Below are 24661 nucleotides of genomic sequence, written 5' to 3'. Positions count from 1 at the left end.
AATGTTGTAGTTTATGATAAAGTCTGGGATATAACTGTACTGTATATTATGTTGTAAGTGTTCAATATCAGGGCTAAATTTAGTTTTAGAGAAACAGAGAACTTAAAAATTTTGTCAATAGGAGTCAGTCGCTGATCAGTGAAAACTCATAAATGCGAAGGGTCACTGCCAGCAGTGTACCTCATGTGTATAGGCAGGTGGTCAGAAGTGCCGAGGAAATGATACTTACAATTTAGGTTTTACGGAAAGTTTTGCAAGAAGTTATCGGGATTATCGTCTGAGAGGTCTATACAATTATCATAGATAACAGGGTTGAAGCACGTACGACTGAAAAAATCTTGTGAAGTCACTGCATATTTTTCAGAGTAACGTAATTGATTATGATAACAAGCGTTAAAAACAAGTCGGGGTCACTTATACGGGGAAAAAGGCGGACAGTGTGTAATACAGCCTATACAAACTGTTGGTCTTTTACTTTTCTTTGATAACATGGTCAACATACGTTTGAATTGGCTGGTTTTCAAATTTGTTATCCATGGCAAACGACTCATCACTGTTGCAGATGGAAGTTGATGTAGCGTTTGGTCACAGGTGGGCTATGGGACATGTCCTGGGTAAGTGAGAGGCCAGCTGGTGGACGGTGAGGCTCTGCTACCTCTCTCATTGCCACTTGCTCAAAACTCCTCGGAGGCCAGGGTTCTATAATTGAAAAAGACTAGTTTCTCTTATCTTCTGGTTACATGATACTTATCCAACTGCTGTCAGTTGGCGTCAACGATACCTGGGTACAGATCCTCGCTGCCGTAGACTTTAGTAGCTTTTAGCTTCTTACGCTTGTTAAATCTCCTCTCCATCCGAGATGCAGGAGAATTTTGCGACAATATCCCGTAGGTGTTGGCTGGAGGATCTTCCCACGTGGTGCTTCGGTCTTCTTTAGGTACACATATATTGAAGTTCGTGTGTTGGAGGTAAGTGAAGTTATCTCGTCACTTTTGCCAATTTTCTCCTCTTTTTTCTGTATTCCAACAAACCTCACACTCTGAAAATGGACTTGTTTATTTTCTTTATACTGTACTGAAATCGAATAAGAAAATTAGTGAGCAATCCAGTTCCTTCCCTGACAAATAAATTCGACTAATATAAACCCAATCAGGATGTATTGGGCAGCCACAGCCACTTAGAAGACACTGCACCAACGTAAATAACTTATCTCACTTTGGAATAGCCCACGTGGGGAAACTCGACTCTGGTAAATTCAGCCAAGTGAACATCTGGAAGCGTAATCAGGTTCAGTCTATGAAGTAAACCCAGCCTGCCATACCCAACCACGTAAATTCACATCGGGGAAATCATATCAATTAGCCGCCTCGATAAACACTCATCTCTTTATACCTATTCCACCAGCCTCACCCTGTCAGATCCACTTGCCAGATCAGACCCAAAACACCACACCCACTCTGTCAAATCAGACCCAACCTGCCAGACCCACCTTGATAAACTCAATCCACCAGACACACGCCCATCAGACCCACTTCTCAGATCTGTCCCATCGAACCCACTTGACCAGACCCAAACTAGCCAACAAATCCACAGCAACAAACAGACCCCATCAAGCACACGCCAACAAACCCACACCAACTAACCCACACCATCTAACCCACACAAACTAACCCACGCCAACAAACTCACGCCAACAAACTCACGCCAACACACACACACCAACAAACCCACACCAACTAACCCCCACAAACTAACTCACGCCAACAAACTCACGCCAACAAACTCACGCCAACAAACCCACACTAACAAACCCACGCCAACAAACCCATCCCAACACCCACACCAACAAACCCACACCAACAAACCCACACTAACAAACCCACACCAACAAACCCACACCAACAAACCCACACCAACAAACCCATCCCAACATCTACACCAATAAACCCACACCAACAAACCCACACCAACAAACCCATCCCAACATCTACACCAATAAACCCACACCAACAAACCCATCCCAACATCTACACCAATAAACCCACACCAACAAACCCACGTCAAGGAACCCACACCAGCGTCGACAAACTTTGCTTGATAGATCTACTCTGGCAATCTGGAGCCATCATCCGCCATACCAAGGACACGTCTTATTTTTTAAAGCGGAAGAAAATTTTTGAGTCTCTCCTAAATTGGTTTCTCGACTCCCGCTGCCAACAATTTCTTTTATTATTTTTTTCTAGCTTTCCTTTGCTTTCTCTCTCTCTTTTCTTTCTTTAATTAATTCTGTCTATCACTTCCCATCTATTTTTCTTATTTTATTCCATTCGGGTTCTTATTTTTCTCTTTTGTGTTACTTTCGTTTCATTTCACTATTTCTTCTTTCTATCCTGTAATCTTTTCTTGTTTATATTCATTCGTTTTCCCTCTTTCAATTTTCTTTTACCTTCTTCCTTCAAGACTCGACTCCTCCCCCCCTCCCCACCATACACACCCCTTTATCGTTCTTCACGGAAATGAGTATCAATATAGTAAAATTTACCTCTGGTTGGTTTAAGACGTCATTTATCATCACAACTTATACCTAGATTAGTTTAGGTAAAGTAAAGTAAGGTTACGTATGATGGTCAGTCAGTCAGAAGTTTCCAAAAGTAATTCCATAAAAGATGTTGCTTTTTCAGTCATTCATATTTAAAGTAACAAATGTGTATATTTTCTTATTTTTTAAATGGATAAAATAGTAAATGGAAGTTGAATATGGGGCGGTAGTGTTGCGGCCACCTCTCTCACCTGCAGCACCTTGGCGGGGATTTAATGTTTTTTTTATTTCAAAGTAATGAAGTTATTTTTCTTATACTTCATAATATTTTATTTGGTCACGTTTGTTATTATCCTGTTTACTTACATAACTCCCTACTACCTTCTTACCTATATTCTTTACCTCTTCTAATTCTTTACCTGAAATTGTCCCAAAGGCCTGACGGTCCGCCAGAGGCAGTGTGGACACTGAATACTAAGCTTTCGGTACACAAGGAGGCAGTGTGGCCAACCCTACAACAATAGTTATTATTTTTCCAAGGGTAAAGTTAGTTGCCCATTCACAGCTGGGAGGACTAGCGAATCAGTGACCATTAGGATATGAGGAGAACCACTGTATCACTCGATCGCCAAACCCATTCTCTGCTTAGGTACTTACTGAGCTCCCACCCAACCATAGTAAACATATACTGCATATATCAACCAACCAGTGGTGTAGGTTTCAGCTATAAGTATTGTTATCACTATATTATATCGAACTAATATAGCGCTGTGTTATTATCTTGAGTCTAAGGTGTCTTTGCTATATTAGCCGGAGTCTTCCATCCTCATACAATATGCTTTCTTAATACTTTGTTATTAGTTGGCCTCCTGCCTTCTCCTTGGGTCGTGTCAGTATACTCATCAATAGGCTGTATCTTATTCTCATCTAGTTTATTGTACTTATTCTTGATGCGACAAAGGTATTATTTTGATTTAGAGGATGTTGTCTTAGTTAAGTTTTGAGCTGTAATGAATATTTGTCTCCTTGTTTCTTTTAAGTCTTCATGTCATTATCTTTCATTATGTTTGTTATCAGTATGTCCTTCTCTCTCTTGCTCATCCTCCTCATTCACAGTACATAATAGTTGGCTCTAGTTCGTGCCTCATGGTGAGTTTCTGCTGTTTTCTTGTTACTGCGTCTGTCTGTGTTTCTTGTTTTATGTGAAGTATCACCGTAACTCTTGGAATCTCTCATAGTAGTTACGTCACTATTGTACTTCATTTGACTTTTATGGTAACACTTGAAACGTAATTGTACTCTATGGGAACACTTCTATCATCATTATACTCTATAAGTACACTTTCATCACAATTATACTGTATAGAAACACTTTTATCATTATCAGAATTTTGGTGCAGTACTTGCGTCACACTTAAAAGCTTGATGTCATACGTTTATGCCAGTTGTATTCTTGTTACACTTCCATCAGTCATAGTCTTTATCACATTATGATCTTTACGAATTACTCTCTCAATAACAGCTTCATTTCGCGTATACTCTAACTTTCAAGATGACTTTGTGAATTGTAAGACAGTTAGGAATAGTGCAGAGCCAGGTTTCACTGTGGTCCCCCCTCCCTCCCACATATACTGATTCATCAACACCTACGGTTAGTTTATCTTAAAATACCTGGTTAGAAAACTACGACCGCTTAAGAGAACTTGTACAACCATTTTTTCATCATCGTAAGTTTTAGAAGAAAAAAAAATTGCACACTAAATCACTAGAGGGTTAATTAAAGTAAGATGGGTCTCACTTAAAAATGAGACATAAATTTTCCTGATGTAAATATTGAAGGGGATGTATGAACAACAACCGTGCCTACGTCACACGTATACTGGCCACCTAATATTGGGAATTTACCTCAGAGATTTACCGATCAAAAGACAGGAGGGTTCGATAGGTGTGTACTAAGATAGCTGTAAAGGGTTGTTGTCAATCAAACTAAGAGGTCAGCGATACTCCACCACCAGAAGAAATGTAGGAATTATGTGACCATTAACATGGTATAATGCAGATGTGTAGCCGTTAAAAGAGGACAGTATCTACCATGAATGTAATCCATGTGACCATGGTCTGAACTGGGTCCGGCTACCATGAACTTGGCAAAGGGCAAACTGAAGACAACTTTTAAAATTCTAATTAAACAAGAAGAGTATAAAGATACGTACAATAACATTAAGGAAGAGTTAAATCAGGATTTTACTGAAAATTTTTGGATTGCGTTTAATTGTAGTGCAAAGCCATATCCTGTCTCCACTATCCCTAATGACGGCTTACAGCTAAAGTTATGTGTATTGTAGCGTTCCCCCTAAATCAGTTATCTGGTGTTGATATCAGCAAAATATTTTCGAGAATTGGGGTGCGTCCCGAGGTTCAAGATTACACAGATTTTTTGTGGCCTCATGATCCCCCTCATTCCAATAGTGTACAGTATAGACAAGCTTCTATTCGGTACAACAGGCTCAGTTATACTCTTACAATCCACCTGAATTCACCACTCAAGATAACTATGAAGATGTCAGGTGAGCTGACAAACTCCAAACGTCGTTGTATATGCATAACCTTCAAGGTACCACTGACATAACCCGAAAATCTAAAGCAGTTTTATTAAACACTGAACTAATACTGGGAAAAACCGACATGGCGCTCCAAAAGTGGGTAACGATTTCTTCTCAGCTTAATGAAGTAATTACTTAAGATAATTCTAGTTCTAACTCAATAGAACTCGATGGTTTCATACATTCTAGTCTTGCCATTTGAGTAGCACCTTGGGAACATATATAACTCGCTAGATGGGCATTGTTTGATAGTGCCAGGAAAGTCTGCCAAGTGTTCAGGAAGTTCTGTCTGCAACTGTACCAACACAAACAGTTGTGCGTATTGTACAGGTTTTCGTACCAGCAAATGCAATTGGTTCTCACTTACTAGCAAGTACAGCTGTACGCCCAGTGTACTGATAGGTACAGTTACATGTCTCCATGCACCACCAATTACAATTATAGTTCCCACGTATCTGTACCAGTAGGTACAGATATACATCTTCACGTGCCAGCAAGCGCAACTATATGTCTCCACGTATCAACAGGTACAGCCCCTTAGTTGTTCGTTTACTAGCGGGTTGATGATTCACTGATCTGTCAATATATAATAGCTAGTAGAGAAAGATTCTAGCATCCAGTGACAGGATTTTCAAAACCAAAACGTCTATAATGGCGTCCATAAGATTCATAATTGTGTCATAATTATCTTACTGTCTATCTCGGCTTCTCACACACTTATCGTGGGACACTCATTGTTTGTCACAAAATTTAAATATTTTACCCACGTGATCATTTAACACAATTTAAGAATTTTTCCTTTCACTTACATAATAAATTTTTTAGCGTTTTGCAAATTGGGTTATTACCTGTCTGCTATACAGGTCCGTAATTCATGTGCTGGCATGGGGGGGGGGGCATAATCGTAAGTACTAGCCTTGGGAAAATACAGTTTCACGTGTTGGTATATACACGGGGATGTACTGTACTGCTGTATGTGTTTAAAAAAAAAGAAGTGTTTAAAGACTATTTTGTGTACTGTATATTAAACGCATGTGTGAAAATGTGTAAGTGTACTCTGTGGTAGGGGAGGCTGGTGTACATAACACAAAGGATTACCAGCAGAACCAAACCTCGCCCACTCTGGAAAACTTAAAGTTGTGTGGCTGCTCCTGCCCCAGATGACGTCGCGCCAGGGTAGCCTCCACCCCACCCATAATGCTACGAGAAGCTAGAGAAGGTTTCACCCAGCTGAGGTAGCCTGCACACTATTCTACCTGGAGTAGTAGTGGTTAATTCCATCCAGTGACTGGGAAGGTGATATAAGGGAGCCTCCGCCGACATCTACTACTTGGGTGGTGCTAGAGGAGCCTGTTTCGTTCCCTCTGGGTAGACAGAGCCAACACCACTCACACCGTTGGAAGGGAGTTGAGGGAGTCTTCACCTCTCTAACATTGTTGGAGTAATAATGCTATAGTATTCATTAGGACAAATGGTAGTAGGGTGGCAAAGGAAACACAGGGCTATTCCTTTGATAAAATCCTTCATGACGAAACGTCAGGAGTAAAGTTGTCTCTCTGGCCTTGTGTTCCTTTGTTACCATATGACTATTGATAAAACTAATAAAAGTTACAGTTTAATATATATAAATATCGCATTTCTCCTTGATCTTGTATAGTTGCAAACAAAATTCCCTGGACACTAGGCAGTATCTGACATGTAAGTTCTTGTGGATCAATAGGTGAGGGGGTTGGGACTTTAACGTATTATCGCAGATATTTCTTTGTACTGTATTATTATTTTTTTTAATTTTGTGGTTTCAACATAATATGTGATGAAAAGCAGCGTTATAAGATATAGAACAATCAAATATATGACCCAGAAGTAGATGCCAGATATTGCCAAGTGTACAGAGAATTTTGTCCGCAGCTGCACATACAAAATTGTGGAGATAGGCTCTCAACAAGCTCTGTGGAGAATCTACATGCTATATCCTGCTATTCTTGGCACGGTTTAGATAAGTAAATCTTTAAAGTGACATTTGGCCTCGTACAATACCAAGACAATCCCTTATATATTACCTAGAATAAGTATTATGGTTGGCAAGATATAATGGGGAAGACAAATGAAGGCAGAAAACTACTGCTTCCTAAGTAATGTTTATATATCTTCTTGTAACTCGTCTTGCCAGAAGCCTGACTATTTTTATTAATACATAAATTCTTTGCTCCTACATATACCCTCCTAAATCCCTACCACATTCGGCCCTGTCTCCTTTTCTTTTGTCTTGACCACTCCCTCCCCCTCGCCCTACACACCAGCTGTTATTTACACATCGACCAATGTGAGTTACCTTGCACCGATGAACTTGGTGCGAACGTACAGTACCTTGAACCAATGGAAAAGAAGTTTCCTGTTGATATAAAAGTTACTAGGTTAATAAAAGGTTGGATCTGATCATTTTGTATGTCAGTCCTGTTGGTGTTACTATCAACTAACCCCTCTTTTAACTCACTCTTTCTGCTCTCCATACTCTTCCTCTCTGTTTATTTCCTTGTCTTCCATTCTCTCTCTGGCCTTTGTCGTTTCTCCTGCTACGTGGCCTTATTGTATCTTTTCCCCAACAGGATAGTGTGCGAGCAGGTCTCCCACCACCCGCCCGTCTCCGCATTCTACGCCGACTCCGAGCACTGGAACTTCCACGGTTCTATCCATCCCAAGCTTAAGTTCTGGGGCAAGAGCGTTGAGATACAGCCCAAAGGCATACTCACGGTGGAGCTGCCCAAGTGAGTCCTTCCGGTGAATTGGGAAAAGGGGAAGAGAGAGCGTGTAATGAACGTGAAGGAGTGAGTGTAACACTGTGACGTCATACAGGTTTTTAACGAAGAGGCGAAGATTTGACATTGAAAACTGAGGATTCAAGGAGTTGTTCTGTTATGGTTAGGGATATTAGAATGAGGCTGGTGGTTTACAGTGTTGGTAGGAGTGGGAGGAGGGGTAGAGACGCCCTCCCAGCCACCCACTTGCTACATTACTCAGGTTTACAGTGTTAATAGGTAAATGGCGGTTTCCCGTTTGTGTATTTTGCTGATGTTCTGTTGGTTGTTGGTGAAGGGTGTTTGTTGGTGAATGGTGAGATTAAAGCTTTACAGTGTTGGTAAACGTCTAATAAGAGGGTTGGTGGTACAGATGGTTGGTGGTACAGATGGTTGGTGGTACAGATGGTTGGTGGTACGGATGGTTGGTGGTACGGATGGTTGGTGGTACAGATGGTTGGTGGTACAGATGGTTGGTGGAATGGTTAAGGTGGTACGGATGGTTGGTGGTACAGATGGTTAGTGCTGGTACGGCGGATGGTTAATTAGGTACAGATGGTTGGTGGTACAGATGGTTGGTGGTACAGATGGTTGGTGGTACGGATGGTTGGTGGTACGGATGGTTGGTGGTACAGATGGTTGGTGGTACAGATGGTTGGTGGTACGGATGGTTGGTTGGTGGTACGGATGGTTGGTGAACGGATGGTTGGTGGTACAGATGGTTGGTGGTACAGATGGTTGGTGGTACGGATGGTTGGTGGTACAGATGGTTGGTGATACAGATGGTTGGTGGTACGGATGGTTGGTGGTACAGATGGTTGGTGGTACAGATGGTTGGTGGTACAGATGGTTGGTGGTACAGATGGTTGGTGGTACGGATGGTTGGTGGTACGGATGGTTGGTGGTACAGATGGTTGGTGGTACAGATGGTTGGTGGTACGGATGGTTGGTGGTACGGATGGTTGGTGGTACAGATGGTTGGTGGTACAGATGGTTGGTGGTACAGATGGTTGGTGGTACAGATGGTTGGTGGTACAGATGGTTGGTGGTACAGATGGTTGGTGGTACAGATGGTTGGTGGTACAGATGGTTGGTGGTACGGATGGTTGGTGGTACAGATGGTTGGTGGTACAGATGGTTGGTGGTACAGATGGTTGGTGGTACAGATGGTTGGTGGTACAGATGGTTGGTGGTACAGATGGTTGGTGGTACAGATGGTTGGTGGTACAGATGGTTGGTGGTACAGATGGTTGACGGTACAGATGATTGGTGGTACAGATGCACACTCAGGTGGTGATACATCGTACTTGGCCACTTCTGGGCGAGCAACTGAGGATTATTAACTATGCTGCCCCTCTTCCACTACCTCTACCTGTACTCTTCTTCCTATGTTTACGTCAATATATGTATCTCCCCTTCTTTTTCTTCTCCATATCTCCATCTACATTTCTCCCTCCCTCCTCCCCCATTTCTCTTCTGCGTCACCCTCCTGTTCTTCCTTCGCCTTTCTCTGCCTACTGGTGCATGCGAATAATGGATGTGACTAACCCCGCATGTCCTTGGCAGCCACGGTGAAGCCTACACGTGGAGTAACGTCAACTGCTGCGTCCACAACATCATCGTAGGCAAGCTGTGGATCGAGCAGTACGGCTCAATGGAGATCACTAACCATGCCACAGGTACGACTCCCCCACGTAATAAGTGACTGCTTCATCCAAGTCAAAGGTGCGCTTTCACCATGTACATTTAAGATAGACTAACTACAGTAAAGGTACACCCAACCATTCAAAGGTACAAACAAGCTGGCTGTGTTACTGATACACTCCAGCTGTGCCAGGGCCATACTTGTACATTACAGCCATCCACTAATTATGCCAAAAGTATAGCATAATAGTTCAAAAGGTCTCGATTGACAAATGTTAAGGTCACTGGGGTGGAAGAGATGGTCCAATTATCTGATCCCTATAGAAATTTGGATCTAATCTCATTAGGCTTCCTTTTTAAGGATTCGTCGAGGTCATTGTTTATTCCGTCAAAATTCATGATTTAGAGCTTCACTTACAGGAAAGGATCACCACAGCCATTGCACCTGTTACTCCAGACATGCAGAGCTGAGTATGAACATTAAGTGATTATGCCTGGATAATTGTCGAGCGTCAAACGGCGCCCACAGGGAAGTCTGAAAATTATTACACACACACACACAAAGGTTATGGGTACCACTAGGAGTTGGTTTTGAATTTAACTTTCCATACATATCTTTTATCTGTAACCCTTTCTGTACGGTGTCCCCTCAGTACTGAAAAAATCGTCTGGTGTTAACCAAATAGATTATTAAAATTGGCGTCCCCGTAGTGATTGGGTTAAGTGTTTTTGTCGTATTTTTTTAATTATGTTGAGGCTTTTATTTATGGTTTGTTGGTCATAGGTATTGGTGATCACCACTTACTGAGTTCATCTTTACATCATGCTTGATGCTTTCTCTGTCTCTCTCCCCTGCTGCTGTCCTGCTGACGTTACCAACGATGATGACACCCCTGCCCACGGCTCCTATCTCTACTTCATCGCCGCAAACGTCTTCATTACCCACATCATCGTTACCCATGTCTTTCGACCACTCTATCGTCGTCCAAACCCGTTCTGACTGCTAAATACATCCCCATTTCTAAAACTCAACGCAAATATCGCATTTTTGTCGAATGCAAACTTCTTTATCTTTGTGTAAACCCTCTTTTATCCTCTCATCCCTGGTCCCCTATTACTGAACCCTCGTATTCCCCTCTTCCTCATCCTCCTCCCTCTTCCAATCCTTATTCTCTCTCTCTCCATTCTCTACCATCGCCCTTAAATTCCTCCTCTCCCTCTTCCCTTGTCTTCCCTTCACTACTACTCCTCTTAAACAGGTCACAAAAGTGTCGTCACCTTTAAGACAGCCGGGTGGTTCTCCAAGGACCTCCATCGTATTGAAGGCTTCATCATAGACAGAAGGTAAGTTTGGAGTTTCTTAGTGTCTCAACTTGAGCAGGCTTAGTGAGGTCTGTCAGGCTGAGAACCTTACAGTCAATTAGCTGGAAGACAGGGTGAAAGATTTACTGGATAAACCGCCCAAACGGCTAGTAAGCTGATAAGTGGCGATAAGTGGCGAATATGAAAAAAAAGCTTATAACTCTTTTACATTAAGCTTTAGTGAATATATGTGATTTTAATGTTTATAATTAACCAGTATTATCTTTTAGCCCTGTGTTTAACTCTTCTCATTTCCATAAGTTTATTATTATTATTATTATTATTATTATTATTATTATTATTATTATTATTATTATTATTATCCCTAATCAGTAAGTAAACATATTAGCTCAGTCCACACTTTTTTCCCGTGATATTTTATGAATCAATGAATATATTTCATGTGACAAGACCTCACGATCCTCCAGGTCATAAGGATCTACTGTACTATATAATTCTTCATCTCTAATTCTTCTTCACTCAAGCTTTCTTCGTCTTCGGCAAAAATGCTCACAGTTAATCATCACCTTCACAGATGTAAGCTTCTGTGCAGTCACCTCAGAGCTCACCAACGAAGAATGATGATCGTCATACTCGATTCTGAGTGACAACAAAGTAGTAGTACAGGAGTATTAGTGTGTGTATGTGTGTGTGTGTGTGTGTGCATGCGGAAATTCAAACTTGTGGACCAAAAATCGTTTTAATTTATTCAAAATAAGCTGGGCCAGACCCTGGTACTAGCCTAGTATCAGTCTAATCTTCCCTGAACTTCACTCGCCTTCACTCATCCTCTAACTCAATTGTATAACACTTCACCGAGAGACAGTTAGGAGATTTACACAGACAAATATATATGGAAAAAGTACAATTGATGTGCACAGCTATAGAGAGACAGGTGGAAGAACTGAATGATGATGACATTAACAATATGAACATGTTCTCTGTTGTTAACTTTCTGTTTATACTCTTAACGTCTGGTATTTTTGGTGATGTCATAAACTGATGTCTACTGATCTGTAGAAAGCAAGCGATTAAGAATTTATCATATTACTGTATTCAAAGTCCCATATTTACTCTCCTTTAACACCTCCCCCCCCCCCACCTCTCCTTCTTGATCTTATTCATTAACTTCACTTTTTATCTCCAATGTTAAGAAGATTATTTATTCTCCCCCAGGAAAAAGAAGTTGTGTTTCCTGTACGGTAAATGGACGGATTTCCTGCGCGCTACAGATAACACCAGCTACGATGAATACATGAAGACTAACGCACACAAGTTCAGGTGAGTGTGTGTGCGTTGGGGGTGGGGGGGTATCACGGGTATCCCTCACTATTGTGTTCTAGGTTCAAATTCCCCTCCCGGACAGGTGTGAGAAGGGTGTTGTCCAGTGTGACTTAATTTAATTTCACAGGTTTTCTCCGGGTACTCTAGTGCCGTCCTGTACTAACACAGGAAAATGAAGGACAAACTTCAAAAACAAAGGGGGAAGTTAATTAAACCAGCGGCTTCCTTTCCCCGTCAAAGCGGTAATTTAAGATAGGAAAAAATATGTATGTGGTGTGTGTGTGTGTGTGTGTGTGTGGTATGGAATGTGTACATGAATGTGTGTGTGTGTGTGGGGGGGTATTGAATGTGAACATGAGTGTGTGTGTGTATTTAGTCTTGATGTGTGTATAAGCCCACCATTGTGTTGGTGTGTATGGTTCAGGTGTGTGTAATTCAAGGAGTTTCTCTTCAGTATGTTTATTCTTGGTGAAGGTGTTCACAAGGTCTAGGACAGGTGCTTGCGTATTCTTATGTGAGTACAGTATACCTGTGTGTATGTGGTCGAGGTTAAAGACATATCTTTATCTTACGTGTGTGATGTTTAGTCTTTAGAAATGATGAAATGCTTCTTTCTATTTATGTACAAAAACAGTTCCCAATGAAACAATTACAGTATATGACTGTAATTTTATACAAATGAAGTACTGTATACACATTGCCTCGCTCTCTCCACACACGTTGTATTCCTCTCACTCATTACCGACTTACACATCATTTTACGTATATTCACTATTTCATGGACACATTCTCCTATATACAAACTTTGTCCAATAGATTTATATAATTTTGTAACGCTATTATTCTGTGCACACATTCTATGAACACACACACTGTCGTGGACAGACGACTCTCGGCGCTCCCTATGGAGCAGCCGGGTCAACATGGGACACCCCAACCCTCCCCCCTTCCCCCCACTAAGAAACCAATACAAGGATTGTTTAATCACAAGTGTCAATTTCAATTACCAAAAGAGAGGAAAACAATAACAGTGAATGAACATGGTGCTGAGACAGTGAGGTGGACAGTGGAAACTCTGGCTGTTATCAAGTCAATGTTTACAATACCAGAGGGGAGGTACCAACTGTACCGACCGTGGGAACCAACCAGTGTGGCGGCTTACAACCACGTGTTCCCCACCATGATGCCATCAGTGTGGCGACCTACAACCACGTGTTCCCTCCTATGATACCATCAGTGTGGTGGCCTACAACCACGTGTTCCCCACCATGATGGCATCAGTGTGGCGACCTACAACCACGTGTTCCTCCCTATGATACCATCAGTGTGGTGGCCTACAACCACGTGTTCCCCACCATGATGCCATCAGTGTGGCGACCTACAACCACGTGTTCCCCTATGATACCATCAGTGTGGCGACCTACAACCACGTGTTCCCCACCATGATGCCATCAGTGTGGCGACCTACAACCACATTACCATCAGTGTGGCGACCTCCCCCTATGATACCATCAGTGTGGCGACCTACAACCACGTGTTCCCCTATGATACCATCAGTGTGGCGACCTACAACCGTGTTCCCCACCATGATACCATCAGTGTGGCGACCTACAACCACGTGTTCCCCCCTATGATACCATCAGTGTGGTGGCCTACAACCACGTGTTCCCCTCCTACGATACTGTAATGGACGTCTCCCCTACAACTGCGTAGCCACAGCCACCACCTGCTACCGCCTTCCCTAGCAACCAACCAGATGTTACCGTATCTTAGCAACGGAACCAGGAACCGGCGACTTTCTCGGGTTTTCCCAACATGACTCATAGAGGACTCACGGCTGCTGGGTATATAAGCTCTGTCTCTCCATTGAGATTCATTCTAGCCTCTCTTCTACAACAAGCAACACCTCCTCCTCCGCCGCTGCCTGGCGGCCTTCGCTTCTCCTCGCCTGCCTGGCGGTCCACGCTCCCGCCAGCGAGCATGGCGACCCACCAGCTGTCCTTCTCTGAGCTTCCTCACCAACCAACTCTCATTCTGCCCATCTTCCTGAACAAGCAACACCTCCTCCAGCAAGCTCCACGCTGTCAGCATTCATTCAACCAGGAGGCCAGCAACAGGCAACATCTTCTCTAACGAAGCTCCTGCACATCTACCTCCTACAACACGCTACTCACCGAACGTCTCTACTGAGCAGCTTCCCTCACCACACGGCACCTCCAGCTCCAGACTGTCTATCATATAACTTATATTATACAAGAAAACCACCTTAGAGTTTCCATCCATCCTGAGTGCTAGACAACATTAATATCTCGATACCCCTACGATACCATCAGTGAGGCGGCCTACAACCACGTGTTCCCCCTACGATACCATCATTGTGGCGACCTACAACCACGTGTCCCCCCTACGATACCATCAGTGTGGCGGCCTACAACCACGTGTTCCCCCTACGATACCATCATTGTGGCGACCTACAACCACGTGTTCCCCCTACGATACCATCAGTGTGGCGGCCTACAACCACGTGTTTACTCTAGCAGTGATTCATACCTAATACTGCAAGTCATTATTTTGTCCATTGTATATTTTAAACCCCTGGCTGCTGTACTTTTCAATAAACCGTTATTTATTGTCATTATTATTATTTTTGTTGTTATCATTATTATTAGTATTTTATTATTATTATTACACTCCGTTGATCAAACACAAATATTATATAAGATGTGTAATCCCTCGGTCCACACACACACATACAGTATAGATACTGTAATGTTGTTCACACACATACACACACCATGATACCCAACGCCAAGGGGAAAATATTAACGTGTGATTATTTGAGAATGTAAAGTTCAGGCATGTGATCACCATATGTAATGTCTCTCATAAGTTTATGTTGTTGTTTCTTGTAACCTTTTCCATATAAGTTGGAGAGTTGTTTACTGTTTACTTTACTTTTATCCTCTTCATCACTGATCGGCTCGTTAGCCGCTTGGGCGATCAGTCACATCTGTTACGCACTGTTGACAAGTACTTTTCTTTTATCCTCTTCACCAATTGATCGGCTCGTTAGCCGCTCTTGTTTTTTCAAATTTATGTTAGCAGATTCTAAGCGCTTCTGCTAAAAATTTTCATTTCTCAATGGTATTTCTTGCTACATTTAATTTATCTCGTCTCTCTTGCATCACTCCACGATTTTCATCTTACATCTGTAAGTCATCTTGTATAATGTCTAACAACAACCCTTTCCTCTCATTCTATAATTCATCTGAACTATGTTTCGATACCTCTTAAAAAATTTCTGGTATCATGTTACACCTTGCTTAAAAAGTGGTTTAATTTTACTTCTTACTCCGCCATTATCTTCTTATCCCTCCTCTTAACTCATTGCTGGCTTCTCCTACTCCCCGTTTCACCCCTTGCTCCATAGCCTACAGTCTCATTTACTCTCACCCGCAGACGGAGCGACAAGAAGAAGAGTGAGGATGGCTCGGCGGGGGCCAGCCCGGCCCACACTCCCAGGAAAGTCTTTAAGAAGCTCAACACCATCACCTCCTCCTTCAGGATGAGTAGCGACACCGAGGTAAATGAAAGGCCCCGTTGCTGAGAGAAACTGTACATGGATGTTAGTGAAGGAGTTTAAAAGGACCTGGATGTTGGCTATATACCGTATTTTGAGGGATTTGGACCTTTCTGATGAAAGCCGAGGGACCTGCATTTTCAGGAGTGTAGCTTTGAGATAACTTGATTTGTGTTAGAGGTGAGGGCTTTAGTGAATGGAAGATGAGGTCCCTCGCCGTTTGTGAGGGAACCTGAGGGACCCTGGTGTTTGTGAAACAAGCTGAGGACCCTGATGTAGGTAAATGAAGGTGAGAGACCTTTGTATTGTTATGAACCTTGAAGTTGGTGAGGGAAGTTGAGAAAGACCTTGACGTTGGTGAGGGAACTGAGAGACCTTTATGTTGGTGAGGAAAGTTGAGAAAGACCTTGGTGTTGGTGAGGGAAGTTGAGAAAGACCTTGTTGTTTTGAGAGATAAAGAATAATCTCGTGCTTTTGACAATGAAAATTTTATAAGAGATGGGGTGCGAGAGACACTTGAAATCTGTAGACTAATATTATCGGTTGTAATTTAAGATTTATTTGCAGGCTGAAACAATAGTTAGAAATCATGTGACAAAAATATATCAACTATACTATTTCAGACTTTCATGAGACGAGGAGCAGCTGTGAGGAAGGCAAGAAATTGTGAATTAAGGGCAACATAACCTTGACTGACAGTAACAGCCTAGATACAAACAGTTATTTACAGAAATAGAGAGGTGTGTGTGTGTGTAGATATAAAGAACATTCTAGCAGGTATGGTCTTTAAAAATGTGTAGAAATTTCATAAACATAGTTTTCAGCATGAAATTTTAGTAATTAGGTTTAGTTGGGTGATGATGAATATTCAGTGACATATATTTACCGTAGCATTAACAATTAATGTTAGGAAATACTGTATTAATATTCTACTGTTAACATCGTGAATAAAAAAACAGAAAATTACAAGAAATACATAAATGCAGACAAATAGCATATTTCATCTTGATTTGAGAGAAAATAGTATGGATATGACCGTTTGTCTGTATGGGTGTACGAGTGTCACTTATACCTTGCATATTTATCTTTACAGATAAATCAGTTAAGCATTCCATGAATATGTATCTTTTACTTTTATCCTCTTCACCACTGATCGGCTCATTAGCCGCTTGGGCGGTCGGTCACGTCTCTGTCACGCACTGTTGGCAAGTACTAGTCATGTACTGGCTCTCTGTTACGCACTGTTGGCAGGTACTGGGCATACACCGGCTCCTGAATGTACCTGAACCTGCTTCAGTGTTGGTCAAGTCTGGTCTTGAAAGAACTCACACTCGGTGCCGTCACAACACTTTCTGGCAGATTGTTCCAAGAGTTCACAACTCTCACTCCGAAAAAGCTTGCCCTCACAGTTTTCTGGACCTGCGGCTCCTTCAATTATGAGCTGTGACCCCTTGTGAGGCAAGCGTACGCCAGCTCCAAGTAAGGACACTCGACTGAGTAGTGCCCCTTGGGATGCTTATACACCTCAATTAGGTCGCCTCTTGCCCATCTGCAGTATAAGCTAGGAAAGTTCAGGCGCTCCAATCTCTCAGGGCAATATGCAGAACCAGAAGTGTATCCAGTATTGTGCACTGCTGCACTACTCTCGTTGTAATTTATATTAAAAGTCACACAGTATACAGTCACGGTTAAAAGTAAACACCTACTCCACCACCTAACCACTGCTCTTGGCCGGTCCTTTCTGCAAGGTAAGTAAACGTGGGATGAAGAGGGGGAATGGTCGACAGCCCAGTTTAGTGTTACTGGTGGTAAACAAGGCCAAACACAAAGCCACACCATGGGCTTTCCCTCACGGAAGTAAGACGCTTTATCAACCTTAATGACACATTAACCTGCCAAAGGCGCACTCACATTCCTCCCCACAGTCTAAAGTAAAGACATAGATATTACTAAGGAAAAGTTATGTTCATATGACACCCCTCCTGATTGGTTGGATGTTTGGGCTTTAGACCTATCAACTGTCAGTCATTAAGGCCTTCATTGTCAAACTACAGCCACCAACCTTAACACCCTTGACTTTCGCCCTCTTGCTTAACCGGTTCCGCCACCATCTAGCCCCCCAATTCTTCACACACCCTCTTATGTTTCGTTGCGTAGAAAAGCTTTGAGCTCGAGGGTATGATGGAGGGAGGGTGTGGATGATTACTTTTGACAGCGCCTGCACTTGTGCCATTCTTTTCGTCCATGCATTGTTATTACCGCTGGTGATTGTAGATGAGGAACTGCAATATGTTGTTGTTGCTGCAGGCAGGGGTGGAGGTGGAGGATGGGGAGCCCCCTGAAGAGCCAGAAGAGGGCGGCTACCCAAGGACAGACTCTTCCTACAGCATCGACATTCCTAACTCCAGCACCTTGTGGGAAGCCGACCCCAGGCCACTTACATCCCCTCAGGTAATTGTTGATACACACCACCACTATATATATATATATATATATATATATATATATATATATATATATATATATATATATATATATATATATATATATATATATATATATATATATATACTGTATATACATATCAAACGTGACTTAAACCCCCCATTTTCATTAATAGCACCTTTACCTCTTATCATGTGTTCTCATGCCTTATAACCTTTCATTAGCAATCTTCTCGTCTATATTTACTTCTTTCTTCTTTGCTCTCTTTTTGCAAATGTCTTCTTTACCTTCACCAGTTTATTTCCTTTTCTGTGTGTCTCATGTTTCATAAAACATGTACGGTACTGTACTCTATTTTTTTCACCCTCAATTTTCTCATTCATCAGTACAGTATTATCCTTTGTCTTCACTAATATTCATCATACAACCTTGACACTGTTAACTGTTGCAGTACTACCACTTCACGTTGTTCGCCATGTCCCTGAACGAGCTGAGCGAGGAGTTGCGCCGAACCTTAGGACCCACCGACTGCAGGTGAGGTCCCTGATAGTGATACTGTGCTCCTGTAACCATTCTAGGTCTTCAATATTTCTCATTCACATCCCATCACTGTATTTCTTTCACAACATCACCATCGTTGTATCTCCTTCACTACATCACCATCACTGTTTTTTCACACACACACACACACACACACACACACAATCACACACACAATCACACACACAATCACACACATACATACAGAGTACGTATATTGTAGAAACTTTTGACAGCCGTCCAAAAATGTTAAGATGTTATACAAACATTGATTATATACCATCTTTCGGGGTTTTTAAATGCGTTTGGTTTCCCGGTTAAGAGCATTTCAATTATGCTTCTTACACGGCCATTCGATATCTTAATACAGTGATCCCTCGGTTAACGAAATTTCGGTTAACGAATTACCTTCCATAAGAATCTTCAATTCGGTTAAAGAAAAAAATTCGGTTAACGAAATTTTTACGAAATCATGTCAACATGTTTTCGCTCGCTCACCAGCTGGAATATTAGTCCACCAATACAGTAATCGGTTCTAGGGCTTAAATTCGTTACCATTTGAGTAAATATCAAGAAGGTTGTACTATTCAATAATTTTCCAAGTTTTATATTAAAATTTTTAGTAATTTTAACACTTATTTAACATAATTGCAGTACAGGAAACTTGTTTTTGGTGCACCAATCAGCCACTTGACTCACCCATCAAGGCGTCAGTTTGTATCTCTGGTCAGTGGAGGTAACATCTTGCTTGTGGCTCTCTTGAACATAAACTATTTTTAACTTTTTACAGTACAATTATTGGTCATTCTGAAATGTGTTTTACATATTGACAATATATAGTGCAGTGCAGTGTTGATTTAAAGATAATAATTTTGAATTACACCTAGTGAAGTTAAAATTTTATGGGTGAAATGACGGCATGAAGCATGGAGTGATTTCTCTTCCACCCCCACTTCCTTCTCTTCTCCCTTCTCCTCCACCCCCACTTCTAATTCTCATCATCATCAACCAGGAGCCTTCTACATACACACCTCAAAGTAAGTGTACTTTACTGCATTTATTTTTACTATGTATGTAATTTTCGGTGAGCTGGAACCAATTACCCAAAATCCCCTTGAAACAATGGTTTCGGTTAACGAAATTTTCGGTTAATGAACGACCTTCTGGAACGAATTGTGTTCATTAAGCGAGGGACCACTGTACTGTATACTGATACCGTAAATACAACAATTAATGATTATTTTCATAATATTCCTACAGGTCTCCCCCCCCACCCCCCCCCACTCTCCCATTTTCATGAATATTTTTCACTTACAGTTAATTATAATTTCTTTCCTTTTATTCACCACTTCATCTAAACCTGAGTTACTATTCATCATATGCTTCTTCAGCTGCTTTACTTCTGTTCTTTATCTTCTAATCTGTTGTCAATGATGAAGAACAAACTGTTAAAGCCACAAACTTGACCTTGCAGGTTGCGTCCGGATATTCGGCTGTTGGAAAGTGGAGACATAGACGCAGCAGCTAATGAGAAAAATCGACTCGAAGAGAAGCAGAGAGATGCGAGGAAAAGTAGGAAAAAGGGCAAGGAAGAGTGGAAAGCCAGGTACTACTGTAATATATGGCTTACATAAAGCATTTATAACAAGTTGAAATTTAATGATTAAGAGAGAGAGGCCCGTAGGAAATTATAGTTACAGGTAGATATGTAGATCTGGTAGGTGTAATGCGTCTTGACGTAAACAAGTTATTTAGGTTATCGCACTGGAAAGTTTAAAATAGTAGAACGTAACTATTTAGTACAGTATCCAGAAATAGTACCGGGGTAACTATAATATGTTTAGAAAGGAACTCCAGGTTTTTGCAATGAAATTACAGTACAGTACCACAATGTTTTTACAATGGAAAAAAGAATTAAGGGAAAAGATAAAGACTGCCTTAACAAGTAAACACTTATAAAAATTTATCCTAAGGCATTGATGGTTTATTTTTAAATGTGTTTAACGTTGATTTGTATTTTCTAAAATTGATTCATGAATCACTTTCAGACACCCATTGTCCCTCTGACAAAGCTATATACCCCCCTGTATATTACTTAAAGGTTTCCTTGCAGATGGTTTGAACAAGGGACCAATCCATTCACTCGTCAAGCAGATTGGCTGTACTCTGGTGGCTACTGGGATCGTAACTTTGATGAGACTATCGACATCTTCTGATGAAGCAGCAGCTCATATTCAAACACCATATCTTGTCAGAGGAGCTTCTTTCGGATAATGCCATTACAGTCATGACTGATCAAGCAATGGCATCATATCCGCTTTTTACACACTCAGTTACTTTTTATGGTTTGTATCACAAGGTTTGATATTTGCTTGAGAAGTGGAAGTGATATAACAAACCTTGAAAACTGGTAAGTAACAAAGTGATTAGTACTGGTAAGTTACCGGGTAGATCATGAAGGCACAATTATGCGTACTACCTTTACCTACAAATGTAAGAAGTTATAATTGCTGCAGATAACAAGACACTTTACACTTTCTGTACAAGGATGTATAACAGAAAGGTTATCATTAATTAAAAATACATTTTTGAAATATTCTGAACCTCAAAAAAAGGAAAGAAAAATACTCATTAACATCAGGTGTGATTATTGTATGTCAGTGTTAGACGTTTAATATTTGGAAACTTCCAACTGACTAATGAATTGTGCAGAAATTCCATTTGGTTGTTTGTACACTGAAGAAAAATATATTGAGCTTGAAGTACTGTATTAAAGACACTCATGGCAGAAGCACAGTAAGGTGGTTAGATTACATTTTGTATTGTCAAATATCTTCAGAAACAGAAAATTTTAAGAAAATACATTTGAAAGAACATAAGTTGAAGTGTATCATGGAGTCTACTAGATTTTTAATCCACATCTATGACATAAAATTCTAATGTTTACTCTTATTGATTACGATTACCTTTATTTTATATGTCTCCTCGTAGGTCTACTGTACTGTAGAGTTGGATGAAACAATTGTTGAAATGTTTATGTTATTGTTTATATTTCAGTTGATGAAGGACGTGCTCTCATACTAAAAACAAATGAAAAAAAGTTACACAGCTTCGAGCTTGAACTTTTAAAGTTCTTAATATAAACAAAACCCAAATTTGCAGAAGACCATGTTAATGTTTTAGTTCAAATCTTGGTCACCACATATAGTGTGCATGTGTGTGTGTAGAAGGAGTAAATTTATGGAGAATTCTCATTCATCTACATTAGAGATCAAATTTGTACATTAGTACATCTCCCATATAGTTGTGTGTTTTACCTGTAGACTTGTCAGCAGAGTATTTTTACCACATTCGATCTGAATTTTTGAAAGTGTAAATTAACAGTAAATGAATTCCGGTACTCCTCAAACCTAATGTAGGGAGGTGTTGTAGGGCTGCCCATCTTTCTGTCATAGTACATGTCTGTCTGTCCGTCCGGCTGCCAATTTATTTCCCCTGAGACCATTGGCAGAGAGGAATTGCATAGATATGTGTGTGTGTGTGTGTGATACGTTCCGGGCCTGATACCTTAAAATATGATTACCATCATTCCTGTGGTTACGAGTAATGACTGTTCTGTGGATACATTCTCTATGTGTATTTACATATGTTTAATTGATGTGCCCACTTCATTTGCAGTGTCAGTTCCTTATTGGGGTCCTGTGGATGGCTCTAATGGTCACTTGAAACAAATTGTGTAGTAAAGCAATATTTTGTCGCTGTTTATCAACTAATTGTGTTATTTTCACGTTGGTTCAAAAGTGAAAACTGAAGGAAGTTAAGATACATACTTATGATGTTAATTGTCTGATAATTATTTCATACTGTAAATCATTTATACCTAGAGTATACATGTTTTAAGTTATCTAATTCAAGATATTAATGAATGTATAATTTCATTACTTAAAGAAACCTTTTGTTAATTATAGTGTACTTTAGTAATTATGAAATGGTGTTAGGTTATAGTGTTCATGTTATCTAAATGTGTCTATACTACAGAGTTTCAATCCTTTTGCAAGACCAAGAATGAAAACAGTTTACTATAAATTTTAAAAAAATTATATTTTTCTCACTATAGCACTGAATATTATTAGTTGTGGATGAAGGTGAGACATATTCATTGTGTTATTATCATTTTCTTAAAACTTTCATCATTGTTTGGCTTCATCAGTTCTCATAACTTGTTAGTGTCATGTTTTTCTCCTAAATATGTTTATGAAATTTGTATGTTTTTTTTAGCTTAAGATTGGCTTCAAGTGAAAGTGAGTTAAATTTAACAAAGCAAAATATAACTATTGAACAAAAAAGTATTGAAAATTTATTGTTAAAGAAAATATAGATGGGAATTACCATTAATTTTGAAATCTTATCGTGAAATTTTGTTTAGTAACCAGAGTTATGCAAGATACAGTATTGGGATATTCTCCAGTTACTTCCTCTAGAGTGTAGCGTCCATAATGTGAACCCTAGTTGCTCTGCTCAATAGATATGTGTCTGTTTCTGCCTGAATGTACGTATATGTTATATGTGCTTGTTGTTCACTGTTCACTACTTCCTCACTGGGGTTATGATTATGTTAAGTGAATGATGTTAATGAAGATAAGCCAAACTAACCTCTTTCTTTGCAGTTCCACTTAAAGGATTAGCAACATGGGATGCAACTGATACAGGATAAAACAAGGACACTAAAATTCATTAACAATATGTGATGCTACTAATACAGGTTAAAACAAGGACACTAATATTCATTAATACAGTATCAGTTTACTTCTATTAGCATTCAGATTATGGTTAAACTGACCTAATATCTAACAGATTCATCTTAAGCTTAAACAACAAGATATCTGTGACTATAACCTGTACAGTACTGTAATCATAATAAACTTTGGTGATAATTGTCATTTGTTGATACCATCTCCATTATTCTTTCCACAATATAAATGACCATTGGTAGCAATTGTTTAACTACTTACAGTACTATTTGATAAGCAAAAAGTTAACATTCACACTGCTGAAAATAAGTTCACATGGCAAGTAATATTACTGTACTGTACTGTACTTGTTTACAGTGTAACAAGTTTTAATAAATGAATAATACTACACACACACACACACACTTTTTTTTTTCCCAAGTTTATATTGGCCCACCTAAGAAACTATTTAGATCATATTTGCATAAACCACGTTTCAGGAAAAAGCCATTATTGCATTTCACAAGATTTCTGGATTTTTTTTAACAATGCAGGTAAATTATTTGCCTCGGAATATCTGAATAGATGCAGAAGCCATTATCAAGTATTTATACAGTATAGTATTATGAAGTGACTCGACTCGATACATAACAGAATACCTGTATCATCCTCATAATGCATGTTGGCTGAAGAAAACTGTGAACAGTATTATATTTATTCACACTAGTTAATGTTACAAGTGTCGTCTTTATTTATGGAATATATATATCAGTAAATTCCGTCTACACAACACTTATTTTCCAGAGATATGCTTTACAGCTTATGAATAATACCAGAATTACATATGAAAGAATGATTTCTTATAAACCACTTTTGTTATTAGTCTGGCAGTTGCATATTTTTCTATCAAATTACTCTACTGCAGTGTAACAACACAGGAAGTTTCTGTTAATCTGTCATTACAGTGAACTCATTTCACTAATTTGTTATCTTAACGTTCATTGACAGATTTAAATAAACTCGACAATTGAGACACTAGACATGAAATATATATATACTGAATTAACCTTTACGATATACGTATACTCAAGGATGTACCTTCAACAATTTTCATTATGCTCTGCAGAGACAGTGAAGCT

General features: G+C 40.2%; 1 protein-coding gene across 2 annotated transcripts in view; it reads left to right on the top strand.

Moving 5' to 3' along the window:
• Nucleotides 1-23939, top strand: part of LOC121871032 (oxysterol-binding protein-related protein 1-like) — a 175781-nt gene extending 151842 nt beyond the window's left edge. For both annotated transcript variants that reach the window (XM_042373093.1, XM_042373094.1), the window contains exons 17-25: nucleotides 7749-7907; nucleotides 9504-9616; nucleotides 10841-10925; nucleotides 12120-12224; nucleotides 15687-15810; nucleotides 18115-18258; nucleotides 18704-18786; nucleotides 20267-20398; nucleotides 20906-23939. In XM_042373093.1, coding sequence (XP_042229027.1) covers nucleotides 7749-7907; nucleotides 9504-9616; nucleotides 10841-10925; nucleotides 12120-12224; nucleotides 15687-15810; nucleotides 18115-18258; nucleotides 18704-18786; nucleotides 20267-20398; nucleotides 20906-21008 — 1048 coding nt within the window. In that variant the 3' untranslated portion in view covers nucleotides 21009-23939. The remainder of the gene's footprint in view (nucleotides 1-7748; nucleotides 7908-9503; nucleotides 9617-10840; nucleotides 10926-12119; nucleotides 12225-15686; nucleotides 15811-18114; nucleotides 18259-18703; nucleotides 18787-20266; nucleotides 20399-20905) is intronic.
• The last annotated feature ends 722 nt before the right edge of the window (nucleotides 23940-24661 follow it).

The sequence above is a fragment of the Homarus americanus genome, unplaced genomic scaffold (assembly GCF_018991925.1).
Source record: "Homarus americanus isolate GMGI-L3 unplaced genomic scaffold, GMGI_Hamer_2.0 scaffold52512, whole genome shotgun sequence".
Lineage (NCBI taxonomy): Eukaryota > Metazoa > Arthropoda > Malacostraca > Decapoda > Nephropidae > Homarus > Homarus americanus.
The sequence above is the reverse complement of the archived record's forward strand: the minus strand, read 5'-3'. Positions and strand labels throughout refer to the sequence as shown.